The 20,846-nt window shown below is 41.2% G+C and overlaps 1 protein-coding gene across 1 annotated transcript; it reads right to left on the bottom strand.

Annotated features, from left to right (window-relative positions):
* Positions 1-7,556: 7,556 nt before the first annotated feature.
* On the bottom strand, positions 7,557-16,984 carry LOC308081479 (uncharacterized protein; the record flags this gene model as incomplete). The annotated part of the gene is made up of 5 exons (XM_080457850.1): positions 7,557-9,222; positions 11,764-11,835; positions 13,033-13,299; positions 13,688-14,443; positions 16,738-16,984. The coding sequence occupies 5 exons, from the start codon at positions 16,982-16,984 to the stop codon at positions 8,177-8,179; spliced, it is 2,388 nt and encodes a 795-aa protein (XP_080313976.1). The 3' UTR covers positions 7,557-8,176.
* Between the last annotated feature and the right edge of the window lie 3,862 nt (positions 16,985-20,846).

Below are 20,846 nucleotides of genomic sequence, written 5' to 3' on the forward strand. Positions count from 1 at the left end.
TGTGAGTTTGTAGATCAGCTATTTTCACAACATTTATCTGTGGAACCGTGTCAACTAAATGTAATGCCTCAACTCCTAAAATTCCAAGTGCTTGTCAGGGTGGGGGGTCCCCAGTTCAAATATTATGAAGGGGGGTCACAGCCTGAAAAGCTTGGGAGCCCTTGTCATAATGTACACCTGTTCATTTTACAGTCAATGGAAAATGCACTGTTCCTGGTCCAGAGGTTAGCGAGAACTTTCTAATGCTCGGGACTAGAGCTAGCCATAATATAACCCTCATACTGTATTTACTTATTTAGTTTTGTTGATCGCTTTAAAAGTCTAACCTCCTCTTCTCATCTGTTACACAGCTTTTCAAGAAACGGGTCAAGATTGGGCAGAAGGGAGGAGAGAGAGAGGACTTGGACTACCTCAGTGGTGCGGACGCGAACTTTGTCGAGAGTGATGAAGACAAGACTGCCTTTAAAATAACTTCACCAAAGTGGCGCGCCGGACGGCTGTCCAAAATAATGGCTTCATGTCAAACTGCCCTGGATGAAAACCGAAGGAAGTGTGTGGAGCCGAAGTCCAACCGTGTTCGCACAAACTACGAACTCTTCACCAGACAAACCCCCCTGCTGCAGAGGGCAAGCATCACTATCTGCAGGAGAGTGAGAAGGAAGAAGGCGACACTGGAGTGTAAAGCCTTTTAGTTATACACTAATCCACGGAGCGCTGCCCTGTAGGTAGCGCGCCATTGCTGCGGTGTCAGACTCAGTCAGCAGCTGTTGCGGTTCTGTCCGTCTGTTGACGTTACTCTTTACCTGCTTGGTTTAATTACTAAATAACTATACATCTTTGTAAAGTTAGTGTTAGTAAAAGTTAGTAAAAGTTAGTAAAAAGCAGGTAAAAGACTCAAGAGTAACGTCAGTGACTGCAGCTGACTGACACCGAGTCTGACACCGCAGCAATGGCTGCGCCACCTACAGGGCAGCGCTCTGTGGATTTGTGTATAGGCTACTGGACTCCTAAGCTTTTGGAAGGGAGTATAAATGGTTCCAGTTCAGTTTACTTTGTTTGATTGGCTTAGCGGCAGATTTGGACTGGAAACACGTGAAGGTGTCATTATGTTTCTGGTTCAAATCTGATGCTGAGCCAATCAAACAAAGCTATGGGGAACTGAACTGGAACACGAAACATTTATGCACCCTTTCAAAAGCTTCGGAGTACAGTTGTGCACAGTTAACGGTGGTGTGTGTGGATGTTTTTATTTTAATACTGTTTTTAGGAGTACAGTTGTGAACAGTTTAGGGTAGTGTGTGTGTGTGTGTGTGTGTGTGTGTGTGTGTGTGTGTGTGTGTGTGTGTGGATGTTTATTTTAATATTTTTTTAGCATCACTCACACCCCTTTCCGTTTAAAAAGTCAGTTCAGTTCTCCAGAGACTTCTGCCCAATCTTGACCCGTCGTTCCTACCTTGTTCCTAGTTGTGTGGAGAGGGAGTTTGGAAGTGCGTGTGTGGAGAGAGGGAGAGTTTGAGGTGTGTGTGTGGAGAAGAGTTTTGAGGTGTGTGTGTGTTTTGGAGGTCTTGGCCCCAGCTCTGTTAAAAAATAAATATTGCTCATTTGAAAGTGATTTTTTGTTGTCATTTTTAGCTTAATATTTATCTTCAAAGTAGATCGGCCATGGTTACAGGCCGTATCAATACAATAACCTGACATAATATGCAAGTGGTGTTTGGACTTCAAATATGGTTACAGGTCGTATCAATACAATATCCTGACATAATATGCAAGTGATGTTTGGACTTCAAATATGGTTACAGGTCATATCGATACAATATCCTGACATAAAATGCAAGTGGTGTTAGGACTTCAAATATGGTTCCAGGTCGTATCGATACAATATCCTGACATAAAATGCAAGTGGTGTTTGGACTTCAAATATGGTTACAGGTCATATCGATATAATATCCTGACATAAAATGCAAGTGGTGTTTGGACTTCAAATATGGTTACAGGTCGTACTTCAAATATGGTTACAGGTCGTATCGATACAATATCCTGACATAAAATGCAAGTGGTGTTTGGACTTCAAATATGGTTACAGGTCGTACTTCAAATATGGTTACAGGTCGTATCGATACAATATCCTGACATAAAATGAAAGTGGTGTTTGGACTTCAAATATGGTTACCGATCGTATCAATGCAATATCCTGACATAAGCTGCAACTGGTGTTTGGACTTCAAATATGGATAGTGGTCATATCTTGACATTGGATATGAGTAACTAATCATCTCCACATATGACAGCTGTCCATTTCTGATGAGATATTTTAGACACTGATTAGAATTATTTCCCGAATATGGCATGTGGTAATATACAGTATCTGGGATGATACACTCCATATTCTATCAAGAATAAAAGTGGTCCCACATCCGTAGTTGATATGCTCCGACCATGAAATATATTTCAAATACTGTTCGGAGAGTATCCCATTTGGATATCATCATATTTGCATCATATCTGGTAATATTCGGGCAACGATATCTAGGGATTCTTGGGTTTTTTGCGCAGTGTATTGGTCCCACGAAATACAAGCAGTCTGTTGGAAATGCCCCCCCACTATCCAAGACCTCCTCCTCATAACCCTTCATAGTCCCAGGCCCAGGAATCTCCTATTTTTTCTGCCACCGACAACAATACGTAACGCATTCCTGGTTTAATCTCCTACTGCTCTATCGTACTTCTGTAGATAGACTTTGATCCATAATCTGCTGTCTCTTAGTGGCAGAGATAAAGATAGCTATACCTGCTGAAAATCCAGTTGTAACGCTGACATTTAGCAATAGTGCCTGCACTACCTGTGAATGTATTTTTGGCCCAGGGCCCACGCAAAAAAAATATTGCAGTAATATAAGTAGGGAATGCATTCCCAACTTATTGTTTCTGACTTGCATCGTTCCCGTGTAGGCCAGTGCACAGCAGTGACTTGTAAAGGGCATAACAGGGAATGTTACAATTTGCCACAAGCTACAGTAGCAGAAAAAAACCTGAATCACTAAATCCATAGTGCAGGAGGGGACCGAGGGTCTTCAACGTTTTCAGGCCAAGGACCCCTTAGTTGAGAGAGATGAAGCAGGGACCCCCGACTACATAGTGTATAAAATTGTGTTGCAGATTTTTCATAGATTTCCGCAGTTTCATAGACTTTGACAGCACTATCATCAGTGTTGGATTAATGAGTATTTTCAGACATTTAACCACTTGAATAGTCAATACTTAGTCTGCTCTTTTTTCCCCTCTACACCAAAACCTATTTGCCAAAAATAGCCGATCTACAAGCTCACAACGTCTCGTAGCGGCGTTGTGAGCTTGTAGATCTGCTATTTTTGGCTAATGTTCCCCTCAGAATAGGGATGCTAGGGTTCAAGTGGTTAATGTAAAAAAACATAATCCTATGACCAGGGCTGCCAACATTGGACTGTCAGAATCAACAATGGACTTTATATACTTTCACTGGAAAGGGTCAGAGATGTCCACGAGTCTCTGAGCTCGAGTCCGAGTCAAGTCTCAAGTCTTTGAGGGTTGAGTCGAGTCGAGTCCGAGTCAAGTCTTTGAGGGTCGAGTCCGAGTCAAGTCTCGAGTCTTTTTAAAGTCTTTAAAAAAAAAAAAAAAATGGGGGGGGGGGGGGGGGCATAAATGTAAAAGTATAGACAGGTCATAATAAATCACATTAGATTCACAGATTAGAGATTTTATGTATTTTCCCCACAATTTATTTTCATTCAAATGAAATGTGATTGAACTTGCACTAATAATGACTTTAGTTGATTTTTCACTCTTTAAAATATAGTATTTCTTAATTATTAATAATTACAGCTTGTAGATTGGCTATTTTCATGATTTTTAATTGTTTTTAAATAATAATAAAAAAGGAACATACAAGATTTCCACCCGACAGCGATAATATATAGCCAATATGGTTCTGTATCAGTATATGAGTCAGTTTTTGCAGATTTCATTCTAATTGGCTACTATGCCTGCATATGAATTTCATGGGCCTGGGTAGGTCACCCTGGCTTGGCGGAGATATGCCCTGTTGCGCACACTCGACTCCGCACAGCAGTCCAACAGCAGAGCAGGTGAAAGCAATTCACTTAAACGAGGGCTGTGTTGCGCACCAAAAAACTGTCTAAATGTGGATCCCCAGTTCAAATATGATTCTTTTGGGGGGTCACGGCCTGAAAAGGTTTGAGAACCACAGCTTTTATGCAGTGAACATTACATGAGCGTAGCGTTTACCGTGGTGAAGTGTTGAATATTCACCCAGCTGGGTTTAACGAAATGAAAATCCGATGTTTCCTAAACGTGCTGTCACAGATGATCCGACCATCTTATAAAAAATGTAAGCATATGCCAAGATAACTGAGGTTATATAGCTGATTCTGAGCTAAACATATTTGTTTAATTTCGAAGTTTTTATATTTAAACTTTATGATGAAAGGCCGCGGCGGCCACACACATAGCAGCTGTTGCGCTCGCCTCTCCATGTTTACGTTAATGAGCAGCATGAAACAGCTTGACTGAAGCCGGCTCCGCGCAGCGCGCACTGGAGCGGAGGTTTCTTTGCGGGGGGGGACAGGGGAGTGGAAGTTTTTTGGGCATTTTTTTTCATTCATTTATTTGTCCAAAAAATAAACATAAAATAAAGATTGTCCACGAGTCTTTGAGGCTCGAGTCGAGTCGAGTCAAGTCTCAAGTCTTTGAGGCTCGAGTCGAGTCAAGTCTCAAGTCTTTGAGGGGCGAGTCAGAGTCGAGTCGAGAGTCTCGTTTTTGGCCACTCGAGTGCGACTCGAGTCCGAGTCCCTAACTCGAGTCCCCATCTCTGGAAAGGGTTTACAGCAAAGTGTTTGTTATGAACTGTTCCACAGAAGTAACAGACTCTGACTGCATTACAATGATCAAAAATAAAGTGAACAGTAACAAAATAAACATTACAATATTTGGACTGTGAGAATCAAGGAATGATGAGTAAAATTGTATCCGTTAAAACGCTAAAAGCAGGCCTACAGAAATTGTTTTGATGACTGAAGAAATGTAAGACCCAACCTTAATAATAACCATTCATTACTTAAAAGTTAAAGGTAGGGTAAGTGATTTTCTTTGTTTAAAATAAGTGTTAAATAGCTCTATATTCTGATAGTACTCATTGCTATAGAGTGTGTGTTCCGTAAAAGGAGTCTCCTTGTCTCTCCACGTCTTTATAAAACAGAAAATGCATTTTCGTTTCATTTCCAATTTTATCCAATCAGGATAGAGAACTCAATCAGGATAGAGATTAAACAAGTGAAATTGGAAGTGATGACACTAAGAAATGAGCAGGCAAAATTGGAACTGGAACACTATAAAAATGAAGCTTAAAAATGGGTACTTTCTCCTGATTGGCTGAGATTTTGAAATGTATTTTCTGTTTATTAAAGAGCTGGAGAGACGGGGAGACTCCTGTTACCGAACAAACACTCTATAGCAATGATTACTATCAGAATATAGTGCTTTAACCTTTTAACAAAATACTTTTTGTTTTAACCAAAAAATATTACTTACCCTACCTTTAATATCTCTGTATGATTGCATGCACTGACCACACCCCCCAAGAGGGGGGTCTGGGGGTCCACCCCCAGAAACTTTTTTTTAACACAGTAAATGTAATTTCCTGTGTCATCCTATCACACAAAGTTTTGGCACCCTGTAGTAACTCTGAGGACCCCCTAGGGGTCCCGGACCCCCTGTTGAAGACCCCTGCCGTAGTGTATGGAAACAAAACCCAGAAACCCGCTTAGTCCTTGTTGTCGAAAAGTGCCATTATTCTGTCTCTCTCTCTCTGTCTCTATGTGTCCCGGGCAGGGCAGCGGGGGACATGCTCCAGGACAGTGCTGTGTAGTGTAACCCCGTGGCAGGGCTGGTACGTGGTGGGGATAATGGTGACGGCGCTGGCGCAGAGCTCCTCCACCTCCACGTCCATCATCACCGTCAGCCTGGTGTCCTCTGGATGCGAGTTACAAACGTCGACACAAGAACTCAATTTATAGTATCCTACACACCACTGTTTACCAAACAGTGGGTCGGGTCGGGACCTAGCCCTGAAACATGACTGTCATACAATGACAGTCATGGAACCACTTGTTCCTGGTTTGCGTTTTCTTTACAGTTACAACTGCCACATCTACATAAACGTTCAGATTTAAAATATAAAAGTGCTGACCCCACGGACACGGATGTAACAAGTTGAGGCGCACCGTTCTAACCGTATCTTCCGTATTTTTTAAAGCATTTTAATCCGATCGGCAACCATTTTTATTTTTTTGTAATGGATCAGAGTGTAATACACCTCCCAACCGATAGGGTCAAGTAGTTGAAAGCATCGGAGAAAATTCGGAAACCAGGAACAAGTGGTTCCATGACGCTTGTGACAGACGAGCGTCATGTGAGCCATGGCTAGGTCGCGGACCAATTTTCATGGGTCGCAAGTAAATATCTCCTTTTTTTCGTTTCCTACATTAAAAAAAATATATATATATATATATATATACTATTTCAAAAGATTAAAAAAAGTTTTAACAAAAAAATCACAAGTTTTCATCAATTAAAAAGAATTTCAACATCTGTATTTCATAAACAAAATGAAATAAATCGAATCATTTACATAAATACATAAATAAACGTTTAAGAAGTAGTGAAAATAGCAGATCTACAAGCTCACAATGCGTCGCTTCGCGGCGCATTGTGAGCTTGTAGATCTGCTATTTTCACTATAGTTTGGGTCCCTGGCAAATGTCTAATTTCCCTTTTGAGTGTTCTGCTATAAAGTTTGAGAACCACTGCTACATGCTTACCGAACCTGTACTGTAAAAACAAAAGGTATGATGGACATATATCTGTGCATCCATTTGATTTGTCTCTGTCTGTACATCCGACAATCTATTTATCTATTATCCTTCCATCCCATAGTACTGCATGTTCAGTCTGCTATCCCTATCATCATGGGCTCCAACATTGGGACATCAGTCACCAACACCATTGTTGCTCTGATGCAGGCTGGGGAAAGACCCTAACCCTAACCCAAAAGACTGAGACTAAGACTAATTCAGAATTGGCTATCAAAATTAACACTGCTTATAAGTGCATAATAATGCTTTATGAATATGATTGACATGACTTTCAAAAGCATTCAATAACAGCCAAAATAAGCTACACCTGACTTTTGTTGGACATAGGTGTATTGATGTGCCGTAGTCTGTCACTCATTTTACTCTATAGTCCAGTTTATAGACAACATATACAGAAATTATAGTTAGCCTAAACAGGGCATATTTATTGATTACAAGGGAGTTTCCCTCTATAATATGTGAATGATATACAAAACAAAATACAAGCCCGATAATTTCACGAAGTCAATTCGCTCCACAACAAGGCAGCATGCTTAGACAAGCGTTCAGTTGAGCGCCAGGATAATTCTGCCGTTCTTATCTATTACACTCAATATATCACAACAGTGGCAGGCTAGGCCTCGCCTTCTAACTGGAGCACAACCTCTGTGCATCACACTCTATAAAGTAAAGGTTGACGGTCTAAGGTTTCACATTTAGCCCATCAGTATATAGCTTGATTTTATTTAAATTTGACCATTTTATGTTCACTATGTTGTACTTACTGTACTTACAGTAGTGAGTGCCCACAAAAATTACTGAGTGTTCAAATGTATTGTCTTTATTTGGTAGAAGGCACATCGCAGAACCCCAAAGATGAGCAAAAACGTAGAGCAAAAACTTATTATAGACCCTCTAATTACATATTTTGCAAACCACCAGGTGAGCTTAGCTAGTGAGAGTTAGCTAGGCTCACCCTGTATGGAATGTGCTGATTAACTGTGCAGCAAATGTATTAGAAATGAACAACTATCTTAAAACTCTTACCCATGTGTTATATGAAGCCATATTTTACATAATTGAAATTGTTACAATAGATGTTGCACATGTTACACATACCAAAGTTACCAAGGAGATATCTTGTATCTACTCATTTACTGCTACTATAAATGTTTAAACATATTCATATTGGGAGAAATAATACCTATACCGTATGGAACATAATGTTTTAGGTTAAATGGAAGACAGACTCACATTTTAAACAGCTTTTACTCTTCCAAAATGGAATAGTCTGACTGCTCTATACAGCAGCAAAGATATCTCTTCCAGCATGGCACAGCTGGTCTGTTATCTCTCGCTTCCGGTAAGATGGGGTTCATCTCTGACACTGAACAATGTATGTGTCTCTCTAACTCTTCTGTCAGTGCTGTCATCTCTCTTTTCTTCTCCACAAGTTGTCTGTTGTTCTCCTCTAGTTGTTGGTCCTTCTCCTCCAGGTGTCTGTTCTTCTCCTCCAGGTGTCTGTTCTTCTCCTCCAGTTGTCTCTTAAACTCTCTCTGCATCTTCTTTGAGATCATGCTTTTCCTTTGACGCTCTGCTTTGACTCTGACCTCTCTCTCGTAAATCTCTCTCATCTGCTCTGTTTCCTGTCTCTGTCTCTCCTCCCTCTCTCTCTTCATATTCTCTATATTCAGTCTAGACCTCTCCAGCTGTCTCTCTATCTCCTCTTTTCTCTCGGACTCCCTTCTCAGCTCTTGTTCTAGCTCTATTCTCGTCTTTTCATCACTCTCCTCCTTCATTTGTTTCTGCAGTTCACTCGTTTGTTGGTCGATCTTACACATGTCTTTCTTGTTCTCTTGGATGGATCCCTCTAGTTTCCTCAGAGAGTCCTGAAGCTCCTTCTCAAACCTCTGCTCCTCCATGTGTGTCCTCTGCTCCCTTTCTCTCTTAATCTTTTCCTCCATCTCCATGGCCTCTGCCTCTGCCTCTTGGTGTCTGTTACTGCAATCATGCAGCTGTTCACTAAGGTTAAGGTCCAATTGGTGAATGAAGCCAATCATTTCTAAACTTGCCTTGTTCCCCTTTTTCCTCACCATGTCGATAATCTCCCTTGCTTTGTCTACCCTGAGTCTTTCCCCTCTGACTGACTCCATTTCGTCATCATTGATAACATTCTTACCCAGAAGTTTGTCCAGTAGAGAATGCAGGATGGGCTCTGAGACTCTTACAACAAAGCCAGCCCTCACAGACATCAGCCATTTCTCTGCTTCCTGGGGGTTTATTATTGTCAGAGTGTGCTGATTTGCAGAAGCACCTTGAAGACAAGATGGGGGATTCATATGATTGTGGTATAATTATATAATAACAATGACATTTTTTAAATATCTCTGCCTTGTGGTTTTCATCTTCATCAGCACTCAGCTGAAGGCCACTCTGAACCATTTGCATGTTTTGACCGATATTTGTTAAAACAAATACATAAATGCATTTTTATTGTATAACTAAGCTCAAGGGAGAAATCAAATTTTGACCTTCAGGTCAAACTTTGTGTCCAACCAGAAACAGGATTGTGTCAAAGGCTGTGTCCAAAAAAATTATATATTATAATGATATCATCCAAAAATCCAAATCCAAAAAATAGAAGATCTACAAGCTCATAAAGCATCTCATTTGTGCAGACTGTAAGTTTGTACATTTTTCACCGATATATCTAATTAGTGTCACAAACAAAATACTGGGAAGGTGCATCCTTTCAAAGCTCTTACGTCTTGCACTCGGTGGAAAGTTGATTTTCTTGGCAATAGAAAGATTATAAGCATATAAAGTATATTTTAAGATTATTATTGGTATTATTGGTATTATTATTATTATTACTAGACCATACCCGGTGAAGTGCGCAGGCAAAAGTAGTTGCAAACGTGGGGTTATTGCACGTCCTACATACATACATATATACATATATATACATATATACATATATACATACACACACACACACACACACACACACACACACACACACACACACACACACACACTATATATATATATATATATATATATATATTCTGTCATTCATTGTACTTATATTATAATGAATTGATTACTAGAGCAAAAATAATAATACAACACTGTTATTACAACTTGTACAACTATTATTTCAACTTAACAACAACAATATAATTATGTGCATGCAGATATGCACTTAAAGGGTGCACATTCAACAGTGGAGAATGCATGGGCGTCCTTAACAAATAAACGCTCTCCACCATTCGTTGCGATCCGGGGCGACCGTGTTTAGGGGCGAGACAATTAGGCGCAGATTGCTCACCCCAGACCGTTCGGTGCGAGCCGGGGCGACCGTGTTTAGGGGCGAGATTGTGAAACGGCCGCATCGTTAGCTTGTACAGATTTTCGGAGACTCGACATGGCGCAATGGCTAGATGATATTAACTTTTGTGTCTCTGGTGGAGAGATTTACTTAAACGCGACCTGCTACCACCACCTTTGCACGAAAGGATTGCAGTGCATTTCATGCACACACTCTCTCTCACACACACACACACACACACACACACACACACACACACACACACACACACCTCCCTCCCCCCCTCTCTCCCCCCTCTCACTCTCTCCAGCCAGCATAAGCATGGCGAGATTGTCTGATTGAGATTGTAACTTGGGCGAAGCACGTTCAATACACACACGTGCGCAACCCGTTGCGAGCGCTCACACACACACACACACATGCGGTACATTCTCATGCGGCCAGACACACACACACACACACACACACACACACACACACACACACACACGTGCGTGTGTGTCCGTGTGTGTCCAACACACACACGCGCGCGACCCGTTGCGAGTGCTCACACACACACTCACACACACACACACACACACACACACACACACACACACACACACACACACACACACACACACACACACACACACACACACACACACACACACAGGCGGTACATTCTCATGCGGCCAGACACAGACACACACACACACACACACACACAGTACACACAACGGTACATCCCGGCCAGAGCTGTCCCCCCATCGCGAACACACATACGCGGCCGTCGCGTGAACACAAATAATGTACATTTTGACACGTGCCTCCCGAACGTGCATGCGCACGTGCGTGTCCGCGCATACACGACCGCGGAGGCGAGTGTTCGCTCAACAGTGTAAAGCAGTGGGGCTGTAGATGCGAGCATGGCGATATTCTTTGACATAAAAATGCGAATAAACAGCTGAGATTTAGTGATATCGAAAAAGGGGCTTCACAGTTCCATGCACATGGTAATGGTCAATGGCTGTGCGCAATTTGAGAGCAATAGCTCCAGGCACTGAGGAGAACCGGGCAGAACTATTTTTGACATAAAAATGCGAATAAACAGCTGAGATTTAGTGACATCGAAAAACGGGATTCGCAGTCCGACGCGCATCGTAATGGTGAATGGCTGTGCGCAATTTTAGATCAATAGCTCAAGGCACTGAGGAGAACCGGGCAGGAAAATGTTTGGGCTCAGAGGTTTGGGCTCACAGGTTTGGCTTAACAGGTTTGGTCTCAGAGGTTACTAGAATTATAGGAGGATTATTATTATTATTATTATCATTATTATTATTATTATTATTATTATTATTATTACCCTTATTATTATTATTATTATTATTATTATTATTATTATGTGTCTTTCTTTATTTCTTTATTTTTTAATGTATTCGCTTACATATTTTATGAGTCATGACATAAAACTGAATGCACCACCATAATTGATAGAAGTAGCGTCACGATCACACACTATTTGAAATAGTAAGAAGGACTCACTGTCTGGAGAAAGTTCTTTTATGCTGACTCTCCTCCTTGGTAGAAGAGAGGAGTCTGTGTTCTCTTCATCCTCTCTGCAACACAACATAAACAGTGGATGTATTGACAGTTGGAAAAAAAGAAAGAAAGGGGCGACTGGACTATTAGATATGATACCATATTATTTTATTATCGTCTCTCACTGAAATGTGTCTTGTGACTCAGCAGCCATGTATGCATTGGATGAACATTATTTCTTACCGTTTAAAGAAACAGACAGATCTGCATAATTATGCATGCTATGAACAATGATCTATAGAGACACACGGCCGGAAGCGGAAGGCCTACAAATCCACGCCCACTTTTGACACTCGGGGTCCGTTAGAACGATGAACTGCAGCTCTCAATGCAATCTCTATGAGAGGCATTGTAAAATACCGTCATTTCACTGGTTAACTACTGAGGCTGTAGCGATTTTTTTTGTGTTCTAATAATCTGTGTCATTTGTTTAATTTGTCCTTTTTAATGTCCCATATCTTTCATCTCTATATATTACCCACAATATACTATAATATACTCCATCAGTATGTCAAAATTGCTAGCATCGGAGATCTAGAGTTTAAGTGATCGCATGGTATATACGTCACGGACGCATCCCTTGAGGTTTTCAATACCCAGAAAACTGGCGAAAGTGGCCGTTTTCAATAGGTTTTGGTCATTATCTCTGGAACAGAAGGTCCAATCTGCTCAGTTCAAAGCTTGTTGGATGCGTGACTTTGAGGACATTAAGCACGCAATGACACATTTTCGTTTTTTTTTTAAATATTTTTTTAGGGGAGGCGAGATCTTAGTTGGGCAGGCGACCGCCTCTCCTGCCTCTACAGTGGGTACGCCACTGGTCGGCGCTCGGCACTCGTAAAGACAGTGATGTCACTGAAATGCCCGTCTGCTGTCTACCCTCTGCTGTGTTAGCATTATGGGTAACTCGTTAAAGTGGCAAATTAAATGTGAAACACATCAACTATTAAGAAAACAAGAAGATATGTTGACAAAGACACTCCATACATTTGGAAACATATTTTTATTTAAATCAATATCGTCTTCAGTTAATGCAGGATAATGTTAAAAGTAGGCTAACTTTCATATCCTCTCATAGGGAATGCATTGGCAGCTGCTGTTCATCGTTCTAACGGACCTCGAGTAGCGGCGCTGTCTCAAAAGTGGGCGTGAAATTTGTAGTCCCCGTGTGTCTCTATCGAGAGACATGGTTTTTAATAAGCCAATACTCACCAAGCTGTGTGTTTTCAGTGATGACATCATCCCATTCCTTCTTCCACATCCTCAGCTCTTCCTCTTTCTCTTTTAGTCTTTTGTCTGAATTGTCTCTCTCTATCTTGATCGTCTCCAGTTCACTCTCTTTTTCCTTCATTTGAACTCTGAGCTTCTCTACTTGGCTGCTCTGGTCCTGCAGGTACTGAGTCATCTCTTTGGTGGTCTTCTGCAGTTCACTCTCTTGCTCTCTATTTCTTTCAGTCATCTCCAGGAGCAGTTGTGCCTCTTTTGTAGAACATATAGAAAACATACATACCGGTAGAACATAAGTATGTATAAGTAACTAGCCAAACTAGGTTCTGACAGAACATTGTGTGTTATTGGTCAGACAATCAATGCGCTACGATGACTGGGCCCTTGCAGCTTTGTCCACGTCAGGATGCATGGAGCCACCATGCTGTTACAAACATAGGAGGAGTTTGTAAAAGTATAGTGAAAGGCTATATCGCAAAGTTTAGTGTTTGTGTAGTGTTTTCAGTTCTATTTTAATTGCTGTTCCTATTGTTTGTTTATTTTTCTCATTATTTCTGCAGTGGAAACAACTGAATTACTTCAACAGATTGTCAATATGCACAAGAGGTGAATTATAACACAAAATAAATTAAATACTCACCAGTGCTGTTCTTTGTTTTCAACTCCTTAACTTCAACTTGTTGCCTGGTGATGTGTTCTTCCAGTTTCATGAGTTCTGTTGTGAATTTGTCAGCTTGTTTTCTGGCTTGCTCTTCATGTTTCTTCTTCATCATCTTCAGTTGTTCTTCATGATCTTTCTCCATTTTCTGTCGTACCTTTTCTTCTACTTGTTTTCTGTTTTCATCCTCTTCTCTTCTTTTTTTCTCGTGTTTTTCTCTTTCCACATCAAATTCTTCCTGAAGTATCTTTCTTTTACTTTGTTCTTCTATTCCTCTGTTTTCTTCTTCCTGGCGTCTGTTATCCCACCATCCCTTTCTTTCCTTCTCCCATTCATCTTGTTGTTTTCTCATTTCTTTTTGCTTGTTTTCCAACATTCTATCCTTTTCTTCCAATTCAATTTTTTTCTCTCTCTCCAGGGCCTCAAGTTTATCTTCCCACTCCTTTCGATTAGTTTCATCCTCTTCCTTCCTTATTCTGTCCTCCTCTTTTCTTTTTTTCTGTTCTTCCTGCCTCTCCTCCTCCACTTCATTTATTTTAGCCACCTTTTCTTTCAGTTGTTTCTCTCTTGTTTCTCTCTCCTTTTCAATTTGAAGTTCCTGCTCTTTCATCCTTCTGATCACTCTTCTCATTTCTTGCGTTTCGTCTTCATGTGTTCTTGCCAGGGCTTCCATTTCTCTCTTCATGTCATCCTTCTCTTTTAAAATCTTCTTCGTTTTTTTTTCAATGGCTGCTTGGTCTAAAGTGAGGACAATGCCTTATTAAGTTTAATAAATCATTCATTATGCACTTATTAACAGTTATGTTTTTTCATTTCCGTCATCTAAAGTGCATGGGGAAAATCTGTTATAGAAACTGTGCATAACTGTTGTCCCGGGTTTCTGGAAGGTGGCATACTGTACCTATTTCCTGTTCATTTTCCCATGGCTTCATTTGATTGTCTGATTTAATTGGTTCATTTGATTGATTGCAGCCGAGCAAATCATGTGAAAATGAAACAGAACTGGATATGCCAGCTTCTGGAAACCTGCAGAGCCTATTATGTACTTAATGACGGTTAATTATGCTTTTTGCATTTACCTGGTCAAAGGTGGGAACAATGCCTTATAAAAGGGATAGTTCACCAAAAAAATATACTTGTTTTCTATCGATTAGTCACCCCACGGAGTACTTGAATTCATGGATATTTTTTGTTTTTGTCGCATTCCTAAGCCAATAATTTGATGACCAGCGGTCCGGTAGGAGACACACAGGAGAGTCTTTGTGTCTCCTACCGGAACCACTGCCGGTCATCACATTTTTGACTTAGGAATGCGACAAAAACTAAAATATATCCTGGAATTTAAGTCTCCATGGGGTGACTAATCGATAGAAAAAAAGTCATTTTGGGGGTGAACTATCCATTTAAGGTTAATAATTACTTGTATTAACAAACAAATCCTTTATTGTGCACTTATTAACAGTTAAATATGCATTTTGCCTGGTCTACAGTAGCCTGGTAAACCCCCCCCCCCCCTCCGGAAATCTCATTTGTATTTGATTTCAGGAGTTGGTGTGGCCTCAGAGCCTTTCTGGGCGTTTCTGAAGAGTTCACAACATGAACTAGCCTATCAGCGTCCTCGCTCATTGTTCTGTGATTGACTGCGCACGTTGGCCAATCAGGTGGAAGCCGAGTGAAGCCGAACAAAAACGAACAGCGACCATTGAAATTTTCTCTGCTGTATTTTAAAACTTCAAAACGCTCTCAAACTTCTTTTTTGTGCCACGGAATTTACTTTTAAGATATTTTTCGGATAGCATTTAGTTGTTTAACTTCATATATGTGGTCAATTAATCATGACAGAGCCTGTTTAAAAAAAAATCAGAGAACCGGCAGGGGCGGGCAGTGATACTCATGTATCCGAATAAAGCAACCTATTTTCGGCATAGTCCTTTCAAATGTCCCCTTGCTTCTACGCTGCTCTGTGGTGGTGGTGGAACGAACTGCTGATTGGCTGAAGGGGTTGTCAGTCAACGGTACTACTCCCCCCCAGCTTCCGCCCACAGCCAAAAAGCCAAACAGACTTTCATGCCAGACCAACTCCTGAAATCAAATGGAAATGAGATTTCCGGAGAGGGGGTGGTTTACCATGCTAGGTCTAAAGTGGAAATAATGCTTTATTAAGGTTAATAAATCCTTTATTAAAATTTGCATAACCTGTTCCGGTTCACTTTCCCATAGCTTCATATGATTGGCTTGGCTGCAATCATTCAAATGAACCAATGAAATCAGCCAAACAAATGAAGCTATGGGGAAATGAACCGGAACAGGAAACAGGCATGACTACAGGCATGAGACCATTAGTTATGCACTAGTTATGCACATGATTAACCTTAAAGGGATAGTTCACCCATCGATTAGACACCCCATGGAGACTTGAATTGAGAGTCGCATTCCTAATAGCCAATAATTTGATGACCAGCGGACCGGTAGGCAGCGGTACCGGTAGGAAACACAAAGGAGAATCTTTGTGTTTCCTACTGGAGCCGCAGCCGGTCATGAAATTATTGGCTTAGGAATGCGAAAAGAAAAAAAAATCTATGAATTCACGTCTCCATGGGGTGACTAATCAAGAAAAAAGTCATTTTGGGGGTGTACTATCCCTTTAATAAGGCTTTTTTTCCCCACTTTAGACCAGGTAGATGCAAAAATCCTAGTTAAAAGGTTAATCGATTCACAGTACACTGTTAATTGATGCATAATAAACTCATGTTAAAAAAACGAACAAAACAACTTAGTAAAGGTTGAACAATGTCATAGTAGGTAATAAATGTGTTTCTAATGCTACTTTTTTTAAATGTAAGAAACTCATGAGGCTTTTATTAATGTTCTTATTAAGCGTCTATAAACTGTTAACAAGTTTCTTAAAAGAAGACGATTGAAATAAACCAAACTAAACAAGCATGATTTGTATTTTCGTGTTATTCACTTTATGAATGTAGAACATCAGTTAATAGTCCTTACACACACTCCCTACAATAACATTAACTCACCTTTGAGGTTATTAAACTTATTCACCAGATCATTCCTTTTGATCTTCTTCAGAACATTCACCATGATCTGACCTGCAGCATGGATGGTGTAGTTCTTTAACATCAGTTCCGCGGTGTCTCTCCTCTCAGCATTCTCCAGAGCTTCCTTTGTGAGCGGAGAGAGACCTTCTACATGTTCATGCTGTTGAAGAAGCAACTTGAACTTCTTGAACTCTTTGGTTTCCAGCTCCTCCAAAGTATCCAACATCCCGTCCATGGATTCCTGTTAACAGATGATGTTAACGTCTCAACTTCATTATTTTAATGCGTTGGATGTGTGAACACAAGCTTTAGTTGAAGTTACAGTAAGACTATTATATCAGGGGCCAGCAACCTTTCTGACAGGAAGAGCCATGTTTTTTCATTTTCTTGATAGTCATATCAACATTAAGTTTAATTATGACTTCACATGAAAATAAAATATATTGTGACGATCCATATATATAACAACCTTTATTTTATTTTATTAAAAATTTTCGGGATGAAAATGATCATTAGACTCAATAACCTCACCTAATGTCCCAGACTCCCTCTCCAGTCAGAGTTCAGAGTTCGAATGAATTATGTGCAGGATGCAATTTGCATACAGATGTGAAGGGACTTAATTTAATTGACTACATTTCTTATATATTCTATTTGAAAAGAAAAGGCCTCTCTCACACTTATGCCAGTGTGCTAGTGATCCCCCTCCCCTGTCCCAATGTTGACACCTGTGCCTAACGTTGCCTACCCCTGCTATATATTAAGGCCGGGTCTATAATGCATTATAAGTGTATTTGTAATGCTTATATGGGATTATAACACTTAATATAAATGTTTATAATAATGTACGACAACTTATAACATCCTTAATAGTGTATTATAAGTGCCGGTCATAATGCATTATTATGCTCAGTGGAACAGCACATTATAACTAACTACCATAACTTAGTCAGTTATAAAGGTACATAGAGAAGTGCTATAATGTATCATAACACATTATAAATTAAACTCCTCAAAAAAAGTTCAGAAACGTAATTGGACGCTGCGTTCAGGATTTGAGGCATTTTGTTTTGCAAAAATCGGCCTGCTGTGGCGCTATAATATGGAAATGTGAAAAGGGTGGCATTTCTTCCTCGACCTAGTGGGAATGTGCGTGCAAACTAAAGTTTCACGGCAATCGAACACTGCGTTATTTTGGGTCATTTTATTGTCTACTCTGGCTTTTGTGAGCCCCACAGACTGTTTTTAAGTTGCTTGATTCAGTATTGAAATATTTGATATTCATTTTATCAGACATGCCCCCTTCCTTTACGAACCCATTATAACTTCAAACTCAATTTTTAACATGTTAGATTCATCAAAAACACCATCTTCTGGTGACTCATCCTGCCCTCTTAATGCATGAGGGGGCCGTTTTTTTTCGATCACCTTTTTCATTTATTTTATTTAATCTTTTTATTGTATTTCATTTTTTTCATTTTCCAAAAAATAAATGAAAAAAGTAATTGAAAAAACACAGTCTCCTCACGTATTAGAAGGACAATAAAATATAACAATAAAACCAAGGACGGGTGTTTCCGATTAATCTAACATGGTTAACATGGAGTTTGAAGTTACAATGGGTTTGTATTAAAGAGAAATATCCCTTTAAGCATAAATTGGCCTCCTGGTGGTGCTATAACAGGCCGATGTGAAAAATTTGGGACAGAGGTTCTGCTCTGGTCTCCAGGGAGTGTATGTGTACTGTTAGGTCGTAACACACGGCAAGCGGTTCACGCATCATTGTTGTTTTTTTCCTCCTGCGCGGTGCGGTGAAAAGAAAATCTCACCACAATCCAGCTCTTGCCGCCCAATTTCACCGGGCCGCGCCCGCCTGCCTCACCGCCCCTCAATTTCTCCACGCGTCCCAAATAATCGCCCGCCTCTCATTGAAAATGAATTACATAGGCGCATTGGCCGCTTGCCATGTGAAAGTACCTTACACGTCAATCGGTCCAACGGTGCCAGAGATCAGCTGCTCACAGACGCATGCACGCACGCAAGCACGCGTGCACGCAAGAACACACACACACACACACACACACACACACACACACACACACACACACACACACACACACACACACACACACACACACACACACACACACACACACACACACACACACACACAGGGGGCAAATCCAGGGCCGGCCGCTGCTATAAGCAATATAAGCGGTCGTTTAGGGCCACAACCACTAGGGGGCCACAAAAAAAATGACATAATGATTTTATAATGGGGGTGTTTGGGGGGGGGGCCACCCCAAAAAAATCTTGCTTAGGGCCACGAAAATCCTAGGGCCGACCCTGCAAATCATATAGTCTCGGCCCCGCCTGGCGGAGACAAATATAAGGATTAAGGCAAAATATGTTGGATAATTCTACATTAGACCCTTCAATATTTAACACCATTTTACCAAGACCGATCCACTTTAAAACCTCAAAACTTTTTTGACCTTGAAAAAAATGTTCCACTACATCCATGACGTTTAATATATGATGTAGGAGGGTATTAGGACCGATAAAAAACAATATCACATTACTATTGCAATTTCTCCTGGGTTGGGCCCTTTCTTTTTTGCTTAGATTGACTGGACTATAGTGATGCCCCATTGCCCGCAGGTCCCGCTGGTTGTCCCACAGGGCGGGCGGATGGGTCAAGATTTCAGACGCAATTATCACGGGACGGGTGGAGCGGGTCAACACACGGGGAAAAAAGAAAAGAAAAAGTATCCCTCTCTCCTGCTCTTATTACATTACATTACAGTCATTTAGCAGACGCTTTTATCTAAAGCGACTTACAATAAGTGTATTCAACATAGGTAGGGAACGAAAACTACTAATCACCAGAAGTCTTTAGTGCATTTTCTGCAAAAACAAGCAACCAAGAGTATACCTAGCGCTAAGGTAAAAGTGCAATATATCAGCTACCTATTTCCTTAAACAGATGAGACAAAATAGCTAAATCAAAAGCATGAGCTAAAACAATTAAGTGTATCGACTAAACAAGATCCAATAAACAATACAACAATAGAAAACAAGTGTTCGTACAACTAGTTAACAACAAGTAGGTCAGGCAGAGAGGAAGGGTAGTGTTTCCTGAAGAGGTGGGTTTTCAGCCTGCGGCGAAATATGGGCAGTGACTCTGCTGTCCTAACATCAGTGGGAAGTTCATTCCACCACTGTAGGGCCAGAACAGAAAAGAGTCGTGACCGTGTGGATCGGCCAGAAGGACCCTTGAGTGACGAGGCAATCAGTCGCCCCGAGGTGGCAGACCGAAGTGGTCGGGCAGGGGTGTAGGCATCGACCATAGCCCGGCGGTAGGAAGGAGCTGTTCCTTTCACTGCCCTATAGGCTAGCACCAGGGTTTTGAACTGGATGCGAGCCGCTACGGGGAGCCAGTGTAGAGAACGGAGAAGGATGGTTGTGTGGGAGAACTTGGGGCGGTTGAACACCAGACGAGCCGCAGCTTTCTGAACAAGCTCCAGAGGTCTGATGGCAGATGCCGGAGCACCAGCAAGGAGTGAGTTGCAGTAGTCCAGGCCGCCAGGCGGGAGATGACGAGAGCCTGGATGAGCACCTGGGCTGCCTTCTCCGTGAGGAAGGGGCGAATCCTCCTGATGTTGTAGAGGAGGAATCTGCAGGACCTTGTCACTGATGCGATGTTTGCCGAGAACGTCAGTTGATCGTCCAGGGTCACACCCAGATTCTTCGCAGTCCGAGTTGAGGTCACCACAGCATTATCAATGGTGATGGCCATGTCTCGGTGCGGACAGTCTCTCTCCTCCTGGAATCATCTGAGCTTGTGTGTTGTATTGCTTATTTGATCAATTATGCACAGCTGCCTCTAATGATATCCCCCGCTGCATGTCAACTTTATTTATTTGAATGTCCCTTGTAATGTTGGTAGGCTAGTAGGCCACTCACTGTAGGCTATCTACCTCAAAGGCGATTTTTAGGGGGGGGGGGGCATGGGGGGCACTTGCCCCCCTGGTGGCCAGACGATTATTTTTTTCCTTTCTTTTTTTCTTCCTTTTTTTTGCCAATAT

The sequence above is a fragment of the Gymnoscopelus braueri genome (genome assembly GCF_963280865.1).
Source record: "Gymnoscopelus braueri genome assembly, contig: SCAFFOLD_330, whole genome shotgun sequence".
Taxonomy (NCBI): Eukaryota; Metazoa; Chordata; class Actinopteri; order Myctophiformes; family Myctophidae; genus Gymnoscopelus; species Gymnoscopelus braueri.